Here is a 16,791-nt window from a genome sequence, read left to right as displayed (position 1 = left end):
GAGAGGCCTTAATGATCGAATGCAACGAAAGATGGCCACCTGCATTGATCTTTCTTACGGAAGGGCTGTTAGCACAGCGCTGGCAGTTGAAGCCAAATATGTAGGCTCAGAAAATTAAAGGGTTATGGAGGCAATAGGCCCAATTAAGGGTCTGAGAAAAGATAAAGGTTGGTAATCCAACCTTTTGACCAGAATCGTTCTTCGCCACGTCCACCCTCCTACCCTTTCAAACAACCGGTTTTTATCCGTCCTGCTACTGCCCCCACCTCCACAAATCAGCCGGGTGCCCCTGGTACTCGTTTCCCCGCTCTCCCAAGTTCTTCAACAGGCTGCTTTAATTGTGGAAAGTCCGGACATTTTATCAAGGACTGTCCATTCCCAAAGCAGAACAGATCAAATAATCAGTAGAGTTTTGGGAGTTCCGCTCAAGTCAAGGGAAATGCGGCAAACAATACCGCGGGCAAAAATACGAGGAAAACAGGGCGGATTTATTATACTCAAGTGGCCACAACACCGGAAGGCGAACCGGTTATGATGGGTACGTTTCTCGTGGCCAATCACCCCGCAGTTATTCTTTTTGATTCTGGCGCTTCACATACATTCATAAGCAAAAAGTTTGTGGAGCAACATTGCATTCCATACTATGAATCAAGGGAAGGGTTTGTAATTCATTCGCCTGGGGGACAAATATTTACTAAAGAAGTGGCTTACCATGTGCCCGTAACATTGGCTGAACGGGACTTTCCTACAAACATGATTGTTCTAAAAGGCCAAGATATAGATGTAACTTTGGGCATGAATTGGTTAGCCCAGAATAAAGCAATCCTTAACACTAATCTGAGAACCATCAGGTTGAGTTATGGCCAAGAAGAGGTTCTTTTATCCATCCCCGTAGCTATTCCAGCTAAGCCGTGTGGCAGAGTATATGAAGCCATCATACCGAAGATTCAAGATATTCCGGTAGTATGTGAATTCTCGGACGTCTTCCCGGAAGACCTGCCTGGATTGCCTCTAGAAAGAGATGTAGAATTTGTGATTGAGTTGGAGCCCGCTACAACTCCTATTTCTAGAAGATCGTACCGAATGCCTCCGAATGAGCTGGCAGAACTCAAGACCCAATTACAAGATCTACTTGAAAAAGGATTTATCCGACCAAGTTCATCACCTTGAGGTTGTCCATCCATCTTTGTCAAGAAGAAGGACCAAACATTACGGATGTGCGTGGGTTATAGACCCCTTAATGAGGTCACCATCAAGAATAAGTACCATCTTCCCCGGATTGACATTCTATTTGATCAACTTACCGGAGCTCGGGTATTCTCCAAGATTGACCTCAGGTCGGGTTATCATCAGATCCGTATCCGACCCGAAGATATACCAAAGACCGCATTCACCACGCGATATGGATTATTTGAATATCTGGTTATGTCTTTCGGACTAACAAATGCTCCTGCCCACTTCACATATTTGATGAACTCGATATTTATGCCCGAGTTGGATAAGTTCATGGTGGTATTCATTGACGATATCTTGTTATACTCCAAGAATGAAGAGGAGCATGCTCGACATTTGCAGATCATATTAACGCGCTTAAGGGAACACCAATTATATGCTAAGTTCAGTAAGTGCGCATTCTGGCTGGAGGAGATCCAATTTTTGGGACATGTATTATCTGCCAAGGGGATTGCGGTGGATCCCAGCAAAGTCAAGGATATTTTGGAGTGGAAACCCCAACCACTGTACATCAAGTCCGAAGTTTCCTTGGACTGGCTGGTTACTACCGCCGATTCATTCCAGATTTTTCCAAGCTTGTGAAACCAATCACAAGTTTATTGAAGAATGATACTAAATTTAATTGGTCTTCAAAATGTAATGAAGCCTTTGAGCATCTGAAAGTATTATTAACCACTGCTCCGGTATTGGCTCAACCGGACATTGAAAGGCCCTTTGATGTGTATTGTGACGCATCAGGCAGTGGTCTCGGCTGTGTTCTAATGCAAGAAGGCCGAGTGATAGCTTATGCTTCAAGGCAGTTGCGCCGGCATGAAGAGCATTACCCAACTCATGATCTGGAGTTAGCTGCTGTGGTTCATGCTCTAAAAATTTGGCGTCATTATCTGCTGGGGAATATCTATCACATTTATAGAGATCATAAAAGTTTGAAGTACATCTTCACCCAGTCAGAGTTGAATATAGGAAAAAGGTGATGGCTTGAGCTTATTAAAGACTATGAATTGGAAATGCACTATCACCCAGGCAAGGCTAATGTAGTGGCAGATGCGTTAAGCCGCAAGGCTTCTTGCCATTGTCTGACGATGAAGGCTTCTGACATTACGTTATGCCAAGAAATGGAGAAGTTGAACCTGGGAATGATTCAGCATGGAACTTCAAATCACTTGAAGCTTGAGTCAGTCATCCTGCAAAGAATAATTGACGCACAAAGAAATGATGAGGGAATGAAACACATTCATGAGAAAATAGAGGCCGGTAAAGCCAACTGCTTCAGAAGAGATGATCAAGGTGTTGTATGGTTTAACAACCGCATAGTTGTGCCTAAGAATGAGGAGATTCGCCAGCAAATTCTAGATGAAGCACATCTTAGTCGCTATTCTATTCATCCTAGAAGCACTAAGATGTATCATGATCTAAAACAACATTATTGGTGGACAAAGATGAAGATTGAAATTGCACGCTATGTGGCAAGATGTGACACTTGTAGACGTGTCAAGGCCATACACATGAAAGCTGTTGGTCCATTACAATCTCTACCTATCCCTACATGAAAATGGGAGGATATTAGTATGGACTTTATTGTGGGATTGCCCAGGACAACAAAATGATTCGACTCTCTTTGGGTTATCATTGATCGACTTACGAAGATCGCCCATTTTCTTCCAGTCAAAGTAAAGTATCCAGTAATCGCATATGCGAAACTGTATATTGCTCGCATCCTTAGTTTGCACGGTGTTCCGAAGACAATAGTGTCGGATCGTGGACCTCAATTTGTATCCAAATTCTGGGAAGAACTTCACAAATCCTTGGGTACTAAATTGCTCCACAGTTCGGCTTATCATCCCCAAACTAGTGGACAAACTAAGAGGGTAAATCAGATACTTGAAGACATGTTGAGAGCATGTGTTCTAGAATTCCCACAGAAATGGGATGACTGTTTACCATTAGCGGAGTTCTCGTACAATAATAGCTATCAACAAAGCATCAAAATGGCACCCTTTGAAGCTTTGTACGGACGACGGTGTCGTACTCCGTTAAACTGGTCTGAACCAGGTGAGAGAAGTTTCTTCAGGCCAGATATGGTAAAGGAGACAGAAGAGAAAGTTCAACGAATAATTCATAATTTGAAAGAAGCTCAAGCTCGTCAGAAGAGTTATGCAGACAAGCGGCGACAACTCTTGTACTTTCTAGTTGGAGATTATGTCTACCTGAAAGTTTCACCGATGAAGGGTGTATCACGTTTCGGGGTTAAAGGGAAGCTTGCACCTCGGTATATTGGACCTTTTCCTGTTCTTGAACAATGTGGACTAGTGGCATACCGACTCCAGTTACCCGAAACCTTGTTTGCAGTACATAATGTGTTCCACGTGTCTCAATTGAAGAAGTGTCTTCGGGTTCCCAATCGAACCATTGAAGTAACAGATGTTGCCTTAGAATCAGACTTGACGTATTCAGAACATCCTATTCAAGTCTTGGATCAAAAGGACAGAATTACCCGAAGAAAAACTCTCAAGTTTTACAAGATACAGTGGAACCAACATTCAGAAGACGAGGCTACATGGGAAACTCAAGACTTTTTAGAAAAGAATTTCCCAGGCTTTTTAGCCTCATGTAATTTGTAAAGTATGTACAATTGATGTAATAAAGGAATGAGCCCCAGACCACCCCTGCCTTGTACCAAAAATAAGAAAATAAAGATGTGTTGTGTTTCTATTTCCATTACTTGCCCTAGGACTTTTAATCTCGGGACGAGATTCTTTTATGGGGGGGGGAAGGATGTAACACCCCTAGTGTTACTGCCACTAAAACTTGAGCATAACATCATAAGCATTGACATATCATGTGTTTGTCACACCTAGAATGCATTCACTAGGCAAAAGTTCAAACAAGTTGTATTGATGTGGCATTTCATAAGTGAAACCCTATGATACAATGTTTAACCCTAGATTGGGCTTAAAGGGGTAACCAAAGCCTAAACAAGAGAAAACTTGAAAACTTGATAATAATGATCATAAAATACCACCATTAATGAATTTAAGGGATATCCAAACCCTAAGAGCACCAAAAACCCTAAAGAGAACCCTGGAAAACCCTGGACTAAAACCCTAGGGGGTTATCTACAAAATGTGCACACTTTTGGACTAAAGTGCAAAAACCAAGGTATTAGGATACCTAAAGTCATAATGTTCACATATTTGAGGATTTCCAAGTCAAAAGATGGGAATTGGACTTATTTGCAAAAAGCACCATTCAAACCCTAATGAGTTAAGTCTGATTTTCAGTACATTTGGCTCAACTTTGAAGCCCCATATCTTCCAAGTTATGAAGATTTTGCCCTAGGTCACCACATCAAGTTTGTAGAGCTATAAAAGGGTAACAATTTTGCTATAGAGATTAAGTTTTGGTTACATAAGAAATTTGGAGATAATTGGACCCAAGGATGGGCTGTCAGACTGCTTGGAGTATGAATTTAGACTGACAGTGGAATTGCATGAACTTAGGGCTCGAATTCAATCATGATCCAGTGGGAATTTGACTAGGGATGTTATAGGAAAAGTGAAAATGGTTTGTAGGGCTACAACTTTGCTGCAGAGCATTGGTTGTGTTGCCATGGAAAATTGGGAGAAAATCTGCCCTAAACATCGACTGTCATGCTGACTGAAGAAGGTTGCGATGGTACACTGACTGAAATAGATTGCAGATGCATCCCCCTTGTCGTCGGTGATCTTTACGCCGTGATTTATGCCATCGCCGCGATTCGTGCTCGCTGGTGAGGGGATAACCACGACGGAGTAAAAATCTTGGCACTGGATCAGCTCGGGCTCGGGCGCGGATGAGATTCACCGTACCCACTTGCTCGTCGTGCGGCCAGGATAGACTTCATCGCCGTTGATCGCTCACCGTTGTGCGCCACGTTCTTAAGCGCTAGCCCACATCGCGGTGAATCATGGTATGCATGTCCGGTGATCGCCGGAGGACTGCCACGGTGAAAGCCACTCATCCCGAGTGCCAATACCCCTTTTCCCCTTCGGCCGCTAGCACATCCTCGTGAAATTGGACACCACCGCTGTTGGAGGCTATAAATTTCCACCCCCGTCCACTCCGCTAGGTAGTTGTGCAACCAGTGAAGCAACCCGTGCCTCGAATCATCCCCTAGAACTCCCCAATTTGGGATTTCCCCCAAATCAACCAAGAACACCGTGCCTTGAATCCTCGCCGTGGACAGCCCAATTCAGGTCCGATCCTGCCCTCTACTTTCTTGTTTCTACACCCTTGCTTGCTCCTGATGCTCACTGACCCGTTCATTTGAGCTGAGCTACCGTAGATCGCCGGTAACGCATTAGAATGTCTGTTGTCCATACGGTCACCGTGGTCAGGGCGTGTTAGTGCGCCATTAGTGAAATTAGTTGAGGGGGAACTTCGGTTAAGGCTTGAATTAGGTGCCAGTCGACGGAGAGTGCCGATCTTTGCGTAATCCGGCCAGTACAAGCTTGCCAGAGCTCTGCGCGGCGCCGCTCGCCGTCGGGGACTTCGGTCCGTAAAGGAATAGAAGCACATGGATGTTTTCATAAACTGTCAGCGACTCAAGGAATAGTGTTGTGACCCCGCTTCAGGTTATTCAAAAAGACAGGGCCTTTTATGCAAAACCAGCAGCGTGGGCACGCTTCTGCCCTAGCTAGACCGGTTCGGGCTGGATTCAGCCCAGAAGTGTTCATCGTTTTCCTTTTTCTTTTTCTACCAGACTTTGGAAATCTATAAGAAATTGTAGAAAAATCCTAAAAATACCAGACCAATTTTGCTAGGCTTCTAATTTCCTATAGAATTTAATAAATATAGTTTCATGATTTTTAGTTCCAATAAGGAATTATAGAGTATTTAAAATAGCCAAGATCCATAGTTCTGGAATTTTAGAAATTAATTAGTATTTCCAAAAATCACCAAAATTTTCAGATAAGCTTTAAATATTATTTAGACACCTTGGGTAAAATTTGGTATGATTTAGACCATGTTTGATGCTTAGAACCCAAAACCCTAGCACCTGCCCTATGAACTTCACTAAGGAAAGTTGTATTCTCGGAGACCTGCAGGGTTGTCTGAGGTCCGTTGGACAAGGACAACTATAGGTGGGCCTAATGACTTGGGAGGTTCTGTCACAAGCCTCTTCCCAATCCCTGGAACATAGAGCATCTCCGTATGTTTTTCCCATAAAAACAAGCTTGGGGATTCAGTTTTCTTCCTTTGTAACTAAGTTGCGCATATATGTACACCAGCCCAGTGAGGTCCGCCCTCATAAACCCGGTCTGTTGGCCTACACTCATGAATATCAAGTTATAAAGAAACGATTCACCCCCAGATTTGTTTTTGTGATGGTCTTATTTTGCTTCAATTTACGAGCATCATTTTTTATCTAACCCACCCATACAGTTCCCACCCTTGCTGGTATAATGACATCAGAATTGAGTAGCCAGGCTCTTAGTTTGGGATCCCTTGGTAGGGGGGTCCGGCAGCCTGGGGGCCAGTTCTAGAGAATGAGTACTTGTCTCCTAGGGTGGTCCGGAGCTGTGTATCTGTTTAGCTTGGTTTCGTACCCTAAGCCTGCACGCTCCATCACTCTGTGACGGTTACCCTAGTATTTGGAACTATAGTCATGTGGGTCCAGCAACCTGGGGTCCGGTTCTAGAGAACAGACACACGTCCCCTAGGGTGGTCCGGAGCTGTGTAGCCGCTTAGCCTGGTCCCATACCCTTAGCCTACACGCTCTACCACTCTGCGACGGGTGCCCTAGTATTTGGAGCTGTGATCCAGGGGGTCCGGACACACGGATTGGCTTCCCGGTCTAAATCCTGCAGGTCCTGTTGCGTGAATCAAAGGATAAAAGATACCAGTTAGTGGGTCCTATGGGTGCACTACTAAAGCTTCCTAGCCAAGGCTGTGTGCAAGCCTAGGTCCCAGTCGAGACTACCTCCTGGGGGTCAGGTCACCAATTCTTTCTTAAGTATACTGGCATCCAGCCTCGACACGTCGAGCCTACATCCCAGGGGGGCAAGTACCAGGGAGAAGTTGGTAACGACGCACACAGCAAGACAAATAGCATACAATTAAGTTTTGTCACTGTTAGATTAATACTTCCCAAAAGTATCTTACAAAACTAGAAAATATTACAAGCCACACCCCAGCGGAACCCTTGCCCTGTTTCTGCAGATCTAGCTACTAATCATCGACAGGATCCTGCTGGGAGCGCTCGGCCACCACCTCCACAGTATCTTGTACGCCCTCCCGGGCGGCGTCTTTGGTGTCGGCCACCGGACCAGCGATCACCGGCTCCAAGGAGATGGCCGGGTCGTGGCTCCGAAATCACGTTAGGATGTACTCGATCACCGCCCGGTAGAGCCTACCGCCCTCGGCCTCCAGGCGGGCGCCAAGGATCTGGTCCAGGCGTTGGAGGCGGTCGGTGGTGGAGTCCAGCACTGGGAGCGCGTCGGAGATGGACGTCGGCAACTTCGACACCGGGATGGGGCTCACCCCTAGCGGCACCAGTGTCGTGCTCGCCTCGCCGGCCCATGCGGCGATGCGCTAGACCCCGGCGTGATGCTCCGCCTGGAGATCTTCAAGTGTCTTCTTCATAGCCTCCGCCGCTTGGGGGGCCGGTGCTGCCTGCGCCGCCAGTAACTGGCGGACCCGCTCCTCCAGCGCCCGCTCCTTCTCTTCCGCCTCGAGCTCATGATTGGCCAGCAGCTTCTACCGCCTTTCAAACATTTCCTCCCTGAAGGCGAGGTCCTTCTCCTGCCAGGCGAGATCCGTCGTCCGCTTATCCAGGGAAGCATCCTTCTCCTTGAGGTTCTCCTTGGCCAGGGCAATGCTGCTGGGCCTGTCATCCAACTCTCACTGCAGCCTTTGCAGGCTCTCCACAGCCGCGGTCTGCTAGACCCGCTACTCCTCCCGGATTTTGTTGAAGGCATTTAGCTTGGCCTGGAGCTCCGTGACGACCTCCTCCCTCTGGTCCAAGTGCTCCTCCTTCTTGGCCAGCCTCTTCTCCTTCCGGGCCACCTCCACCTCCCGGGCGTACACCTTATGGAGGTCCTTCTTGTAGTCCTTGCGGTCCCGCTCAAGCTCGGACCGCTCGGAGGCGAACTGGCGGGATGCTGCCTTGGTGCGCTCCTCCAGCTGGGTACGCAAGTCGCTGGGGCGCTAGTGTTCGACCTCAAGCGCCTCCCACTCCCGCAGGATCGCCGCCTCAGTCTCTTGGAGGGCCTGATGTGCACGAGACAGCACCCAAAGGAGGGGAACTGGCGCTGCTTCTGGCTCGGCACCGGACCAGAGTCGCCACCCAAAAATCACCTCTGTCTCCTCCGGAGTGGGCAGCGGGATGGAGCTGGACGTGCCCCCCGCGTCGACCTCGATGGCGGGGCTGGGCACATTTGGGGCCTCCTCTGCTGCTGTCGATAGTGTACTTGACGGCATCGCCGTCGTTGAGGCTACGACAGCCGTCGGTGCAGTTGGGACCCCCTCCGCCGCTGCGACGCCACCTAACGTTGGCGCCGCCGTTGCCGGACCCCTAGCTGGAGCATGGGAGCCCGGTGGCACGGTCTCGGCGACAGCAGTCGGGGGCGGGGGAGGTACGACCTTGGGGCAGAGGGGGAGGAAGCAATTACAAGCAAATGATGGGTTAAGACCCGTCGACATGATAAACTGATTAATGGAAGAAAGGGATTGCACTCACTTGGGGCTCTGGACCTTTCAGCGACCCTAGAAGCGGGGCGACCGCTGCTTCTGCTGCTGTTGCTGTTGCTGCTGCTGTTGTTGCTGCTGCTGGTGCCCCTAGGAGAGATCACCCCTAGGTGCTGTTGGCGGTGGCGGGACTGATGGCGGTGGTGGTTGTGGTGGCGGCGGACCCGATGGTGGTGGTGGCGGCGGGCTGACGCACCTCTGCGCGCCCTGGGCCTAGAAGCCGGCTTCCTCGGCCCCACCAGCAGTTCGCTGACGCTTCTGGGAGCTGGCCTCCTCGGCCCCAACGGGGGGGGGGGGGGGGTCCGAAACAAACGATCCGTCGGCGCGGCGCAGCCGGCGTCGCCTCTCTTCCTCCGACACCTCGGTGCCGCTTGGGGCGGAGGAGCTGCTTGCAGCCCCTTTGCCCTTGTCCAAGGGGCTAGGGGCCGCGGCGGAGGCGCGGGAAGCTCTGGCGGGGGCGCTAGGAGCCACTCCGGCAGACTAGGGGCCTCCGGCCGGCACGTCGGAGATCCGGATCCCGCGATGGGGGTCCCGGCCGCCGGTCTGGCGAACCGCCACGCCGCTCTCGTCGAGGGTCGACAGCATGGCCAAAATCGCCGTCCTCAACCCCGCGTCATCGCAGAGTGCAGGGATGCCCTGGGGGAGGATTAGGGACTCAGGGATGAAGGACTCACCAGTAATCCCCTTCTCTAGAACCTCCAGCTCCTCCCAGGTCAGGTCGGTCCCCGGCCCACGCTGGATTCGGCCGATGTCGTTTAAGCCGGTGAACCAGCAACATAGACGCGCCCTCTGCTGCAGTGGCGCGATCCGGCGCTTCAGGAAATCTCCGACCACGTGCATCGACGTCAGGCCGCCCGCCGCCAAGCTCTTGATCCTATCCAGTACGAACTGGAACTCCGGCGCCAGGGATGGCTTGGCCCTCCACTGCTTCCGGTCGAGTCTTGGCCCCTCGCTCGGCAGGGCGAGGCGGTCGTTGGCCTCCGCGCCGGCGATCACCCGTTCGTCGCGCCAGTTCTCCCACCTTGCGCCGCCAAGGGTGGGGATGTAGGCGCCGGCCGAATCCGGCCTTGTCTGGAAGTAGTAGGCGCTGAGATGGTCCTTGGCCTTCCCAGATTTCACCAACACGAAGAAATGTCGGAAGAGGGAGGTGCAGGGCGCCCCCCCCACGAACATCTCGCAGAGGTGGGCGAAGATGGCCGCCTGGAGGATGGAGTGGGGCGTGAGGTGCTGAAGTTGGAGGCCGAGCTCCTCCAACAGCAGCAGGAAGCAAGGCGAGATCGGCAGCGCCAACCCGCAGGAGAGGTAGGAGACGAAGAGCACGAACTCCCCGGCGGCGAGATCGTCGAGAGGAGAGGCGCCGATGCGGATCCTTCCGGCGAACGCCGGCACGCCCCATCCAAGCAGGTTGCGCACTAGGTTGAGTGCCCCCTCGGACTGGAAGCGCTCGAGATGAGCTAGCGAGGCCATGGCGACTACGGCGACGGAAAGCAGAGGAACGCGAATGCAAAGGGGCGCGGAGAGCTCGAAGGCGAAAGGGCGCAACAGTTGGAGAGAATGCGAAAGCGTAACTGCTGCATGCGGGATGAATCCCTTTTCAAGGAAGACTCTCCCGCTCGTGCCACGAGACGCCGCAGAAAATCTCGCCCTGCGCGCACCAAAGCAACCCAACCTATGACACGGGGACCCGGGTCCACAAGTCATACAGCTGGTGTGCGGGTCTCTGAGTGCTGAGAAGGCGAACCGCCACGCGAGGAGCGAACCGCCGCCCGTGGTAGTGCTCCTCTTCATCTCCGCCGAAAACAACGGCCCAGTCTATGACATGGGGGCCCACGCCCACAAGTCATACTCCTTGGGCATCGGTTCCTGAGTGTAGAAAGAGCGAACCGCCGCTCGCGCCAGTACTGCGTCTCCTCGGGGCCGCCGCAAAAGACAGAGAAAGTGATTTTTAAACCAACGCAGCGGTACCGAGGCGCCTCACGCGTGGCCCGGCGAAACCATCAGGCGTGTGGGCCGCGGGTCAGTCAGCCGTGTGGACAGACTTGGCAGTTGGCGTGACCAATGGCGGATTGACAGTGATTACATCAGCAAATGCACAGAAGCGGTGTGCCAATCGCCAGTCAAGCTTTGGCCCCACCTGCAGGCTCGTATCCTCCTCTGAGGTGGGCCCGAGGGCCACTGTCGGTATCCTGAAATAGGGGTACCCCTTACTGTAGTATGAAGATGCGATACCCACGCGACTATCTCTAGTCGCGTGGTAAACAGCGACCGACCCCACCACGTGGATGGCTCCAGGGCCGCCACGTGGCCAGAGAAGACAATATCCTCCAAGGTATCAACAGTGGGTCCGGACCCCCATGGGAAAGTGTCAGACCCCTGCATATACAGACCGGGCCTCTGGGTAAGGTCCAGGACCTCCACGGGCGCGAACCGGACCCCTAGGACGGGTTCCGGACCCCTCTGTGTGGGGTACGGGCCACTCACAGCAGGGTCCCGGGATTCTGGGACAATACCCAGGCCTTAATCAAGGCTAGGCGGGGGTCCGGAGCCGACACGTGTCCAGACCATACCGTGTACGCTTCTGCTCCCCGCTCAGGCGGAGACCCGATGCTGCCACGTGGCCTACCGCCCGTGACGTAAACCAGCGGACGGAGCCTGACGTAAGGACTCTGGGCCGCGCGGCCTCTGCATTTATTGCAGATAAGGCGCGCCGCCTGTCCATTCCACTGGCAGGTGATGTGCCGCCTCGACATTTAATGAGCTCTGTCCATTCCACTGGCAGGCGATGTGCCGCCTCAGCATTTAATGTGCCCTGTCCACTCTGCTGACGGGCGGCGACCAGGCTATCCTGCAGGCGGCGTGCCTGTCCATTTCATTGACAGGCAGTACGCCCATGCTGCCGCGTGTACCACACTCATCATGACTCGCGTGTTACCGAGGATGCAGCCGCGACATATCAATGTTGTATGCACTACGGACATTATGGCGCCCGGAGATCGCCCAGGCGTTACAGGCGTTAGTTACTTCCTTCTATTTTGCCCCTGGGCCCACATGTCGGGGCTCAGTATCCTTATACGTGCCCCCCTTGGGCTATAAAAGGGAGGGCACACGACGTTACAAGACAGACTTTGAAGCTCACTTAGACCTAACTTAGACTTTCAAGCTCACTTAGACCCAACTTAGACTCTAAAACTCACAAGTTTATACAAGCTCTCAAGCTCAATACTACACACAATGGAGTAGAGTATTACGCTCCGGCGGCTTGAACCACTCTAAACCCTTATGTGTTCTTGTGTTATTTCCGATTCCATCTAGCAATCAAAACGCTTAGGCCCCTCCTCATCTTAGGATTTAGGGTGGGTGCGTTCCGCCACCCGGCCGGAGAATTTGCTCTCTGACATATATGTAATGAAATGAGATCTTAAAATAAGATAACAGTGTAAGACCCAAAGGATGAAATATGCAAACTTAAATAGAAGTGCATGGAAAGAATTGAATAGAAGTGTATAAAAAGTTATTTATGTGTCTGAATCTCTTAACATATGTTTTAGGTTCTGTAGAATGCACGCCGTGTCGTTTTGATGCTGAAACGCACACACGATTCTATCGAGGGATCGGAGGAGTGACCGAGTGAGGGAGGCAGGAGAGGCCCCCCAAACGAATTATAGGCACGGGTTGTGGCGTGCATGTTGGTTGCGCACAAACGCTTGTGGTTCTCACACACCAAGGAAGGGACGTGCTTGGTCAAACGTCCCTCCCCACTCTCCGGTCGTGGTGGCATCATGCAAGCCTCCATCCTGGTCTCTATATCTGGACTCCCCCTCCCCCTCTTTCAGGGCCTCGAAATCTCGCCCCTCGTTGCAGTTGTCCATATCCCTTCCTCTCTTCCTCGCCAGGCCAACCGCTGATTGTTGTTCAGACAGAGGAAGGAAGGAAGGAAGGAGGAGATCAGAAGCATCAGCCATGGTGAGCACATCTGATCTATTTCTGTCTCACACACAGTATGTTGTTCATTCAAGACATGTTCCCTGATGCGGCGGGTTCTGTCCTCATTGTAAGTCGAACTCGGCGTCGGGAATGGCCGTTTGTGACGAATGCAAACTCAAGTTCCTGGAACTCAAGGCGAAGAGGAGCTTCCGTTTCATCGTGTTCAAGATCAACGAGAACGTGCAGCAGGTGGTGGTGGACAGGCTTGGGGGACCAGGTGAAAGCTACGATGCGTTCAGGGCCTGCTTTCCCGCCAACGAGTGCCGCTACGCGGTGTTTGATTTTGACTTTGTCACTGATGAGAACTGCCAGAAGAGCAAGATCTTCTTCATCTCTTGGTAACTCTACAACCTACGCATCTTTTTCTTGGTTTAACTTTGATCTTCGTTGCAAAAAAAAAAACATTTCATCTAATTAGTTTGTTAAGCTTTGCTATGGACCCTGCCCCGAATCCTGAGTTTACATGTGATCCCCCACCCCCTAGAGGATCATCTATAAATAGATTGCAGTTTTGTTATTGGTATTTTTTTGCATCATTTGTTTCAACCTTCGCTACTTGATCTTGCACAAATTATTATCACATTAAGCACCAAAAACATTACAGAATGAAAAAAGGCATCAATCAATATGTTTTCTCATGAACCATTATTGGATCTGTGGTTTGATAGATTAGCAATTTACTACAAGGAAAAAAAACAGAAGAAAAAAGAACCTGAGTTCCGCAATACATATGCATCTCTATTTCTCAAGACAAATATAACGACAATTGCCGTTACTACGAAATAATTGTCCATGTCCATGTGAATATGTGTTTTTTAAGGTAAAATATCATGTCCAAACACTAATTTAAGTTGTCTTTAGTCCTTCACAAGGTAAATGATTGCAGAAAATAAATTGATAGGAAATATTAGGGTGTGTCTGGTTTGACGAATGAGATAGTATATCTTCCCACGCCTTACTTTATTTGGTTTATAGAATATAATAAGTTGATCAATCACCACCTCAATCTTCATAAGCTAATAATCACTATATACATGAGGAACGAGTTGATTCCACTGAAACTTATAGAATGAACACATGAAACTTATATAATGAACACATGATGCATCATCTTATTAAACATAAGTTGACTCCACAGACACACCGTATGCAACAGAGAATGTACCATAGCCGATTGGCCAATTACTGTGTTCGAAAAGTCGTGCATCATAAGAAAAGAAACTGAAACTTAGCATCTCAAGGAACTCATGAATCTTTTTTTAAATAAACACAAGAACTCATATAAAAAAACTCTAAGGGCATGTACAACCCCAAGACCACGGATCGGTTTCTCAAGCACAAAAGGCAGCTCTGAATCCATGTATTATAAATATAGTTAAGAGACAATATATATGAAAAATCATGTAGAGACGAGCTCTTGACAAGGAGCTGGTCTCTTATATTTTTTTAATTAACCTCCCAGAGACTTCTCAAGCTACCCCACCTTAAATAGATTTGTACATACCATAGTGCACATTTATGTATGTTGCAGATGCTAACATCGAGGCAGATGCTGACATGCCCTTTTTCTCTCCGCTGAATTTTGTGGAGCCAAACAATTTAAATGATGTTTGGTTTCTAGGAACTAATTTTTAGCCCTCTATTTTATTTTATTTGTCTCTAAAATATTAAATATAGAAAGTGTCTCTTGTACTTGGAAAACTGAACCATTGTCTCAAAGTTGTATATGCCCTTAGTAAGGTGGATTCAGAACGACCAACAGTTACATATAAATCTTTATTTTCCATAAAGATAAACATAAATTATTGATTGTATGCATTGATGGCCAAGGTCATTAGATTCTTAAGCATGATTAAGCAAAAAAAAAAAAATCTAGACACGCTACCTTTGTTGGTAGAAGCTGTACCCGCTGCAGCAACATCACGTTTTCTATGGCTGTAAAGTAGTGTAGAGGTTAAAGGACAGCCGGAAACGAGGTTATTAGGCTTGTTCGGTTGAAGTGGATTGAGAGGGGTTAAAGGAGATTCAATTCCCTTCTATATAAATTTAAATAAGAGAGGATTTAATCACTTCTAATCATCTTAAACCCTTTTAAATCAAACAAGCCCTAAAAAGAAAAACTTGAACACTGAATCGGTGTGCTTTTGCATCAAACTCTCTGCAGGGCCCCAGATGCATCGAGGGTGAGAAGCAAGATGCTGTACGCAAGCTCCAAGGACCGGTTCAAGAGGGAGCTCGACGGCATTCAGGTGGAGCTACAAGCAACTGAGCCGAGCGAAATGAGCATGGACATCATCAAGTCGCGAGCCCTCTGAAACAGCCCGGCATCAGCTCCTGCATGCCCGTCGATTCCTTCGATGTTGGTAACGGTCATCCGTTTTCGTGTCCTTGTTTTTCCTGGAAGCAAAAGCCTTGCGTTCTGTATGAGACTTCTGTATACCATTTCCCCTCTCTCTTTTTCCCCAATCTCTGCCGTAGTCCTGCACTCCTGCTACTGCTGTAAACTAGAACTTATTTGCTGTTTTGTCTCGTGGCATTGTCGAGTCGCTTATGTGTCTATGCAATGCTAGTTGTGAGAAGCCTAATGTACCTTAGCTTAATCACCGAATTGCTCAAGTTTGATGTCTTCCTAGTCAGATCATTCCTACAATTTTCTATATATAATATGTACGGTTTCTTTGTATAACATAAATCAACATGAACTGTAGTAGTTAGAGACAAGTGCTCTCTTCCTAGAGATATCAGTGCTTCCATACCCCCATTTAAAAAAAATCAAAAAGTGCTTCAAAATTCAACCAAAAATATAAATAGACAGATGATGAAGACATCCATCTTCTTGCAAAATTAAGGATGAATAAAATTTGTACAAGGAGGGGGAAAATACAATCAGAATGCAGCTGATGTGGGTTGATTGAAAATACAGTGCACTCGACCCAATTATATCATTATTTTCTAATTTTTATATCTCCTGGTAGAAACTTTTGTTCATCCTCAAAATGCATGAATACGGATGCTTTCATCGTCTTTCTACTCATATTTTTAGTTGATTTTTTCAAACACTTCAGATGGATTTTTTTTGAATGTGAGCACAAGAGCATCAAAAGCCACAGGAGCACATAATCTTGTGCACATGTATCGTTGCAGATACTTACTCCTAGCTATCGGTCGTCGATCCTCGCACAACGCGCGTTGAAAAGAAGGCCAACACGATAAATCTTTATCTTTACTATATTAAAACATCAGTTTTGATAATCATTCTGCGTCATACTTTTACAACACACCCCTTATATTTTTTTGAATTCAACATATAGTTCTACGCATGTGCATCATTGTCCCAACAAACCTCCACGCCCTGCTCGCCCGCCTCCTGCATGCATCTCCAACAAACCCCGCCCTTCTCGCATCTGCAACAAACCCGCACCGCCTCCCCCATCTCAAACAAATCCCCGCGCCTGTCATGATGTACGGAGGTACCGCGCCCAGCTCGCCCGCCTCCCGCATACTCCCACGCGCGGGCGTTTTTCATCGCCCAAACCCTAGCGGCGATAATGACCGAGGCAGCTTGCGACAGGGACAAGGAGGTCCCCACTAGAGCGGACGGGCGCCACAGTGTGTGACACCGGCTGCTTGACGGGGTCGCTGGCACTCCCACTCGCCTCGGTGGGTGCCAACATCCTGACCTCTGTCGTCTTGGCGTCCATGGTGTCGGAGGCGCAACGGTAGTTGGTGCTGACGGTGGCGTGAAGCAATCCTCCGTGCCTCGGTCCTCCTCCTGGTGGCGTTGTCCTCCGCTGTGGTTGCTGCTCCGTGAGTCCCCCTCTCCTCTTCCTGACCTATCGCCCTGCT

General features: G+C 49.1%; 1 protein-coding gene across 1 annotated transcript; it reads left to right on the top strand.

The window, feature by feature from the left end:
* Positions 1–12,797: 12,797 nt before the first annotated feature.
* LOC100282060 (actin-depolymerizing factor) lies at positions 12,798–15,561 on the top strand. The gene is given in 3 exon segments (NM_001154973.1): positions 12,798–12,924; positions 13,018–13,283; positions 15,110–15,561. Coding segments are annotated over 3 exon segments (420 nt in total). The 5' UTR covers positions 12,798–12,921; the 3' UTR covers positions 15,261–15,561.
* The last annotated feature ends 1,230 nt before the right edge of the window (positions 15,562–16,791 follow it).

This window comes from Zea mays, chromosome 5 (assembly GCF_902167145.1).
Source record: "Zea mays cultivar B73 chromosome 5, Zm-B73-REFERENCE-NAM-5.0, whole genome shotgun sequence".
Classification (NCBI taxonomy): domain Eukaryota; kingdom Viridiplantae; phylum Streptophyta; class Magnoliopsida; order Poales; family Poaceae; genus Zea; species Zea mays.
Note: the sequence above shows the minus strand (reverse complement) of the source record. Positions and strands in the feature narration are given on the sequence as shown.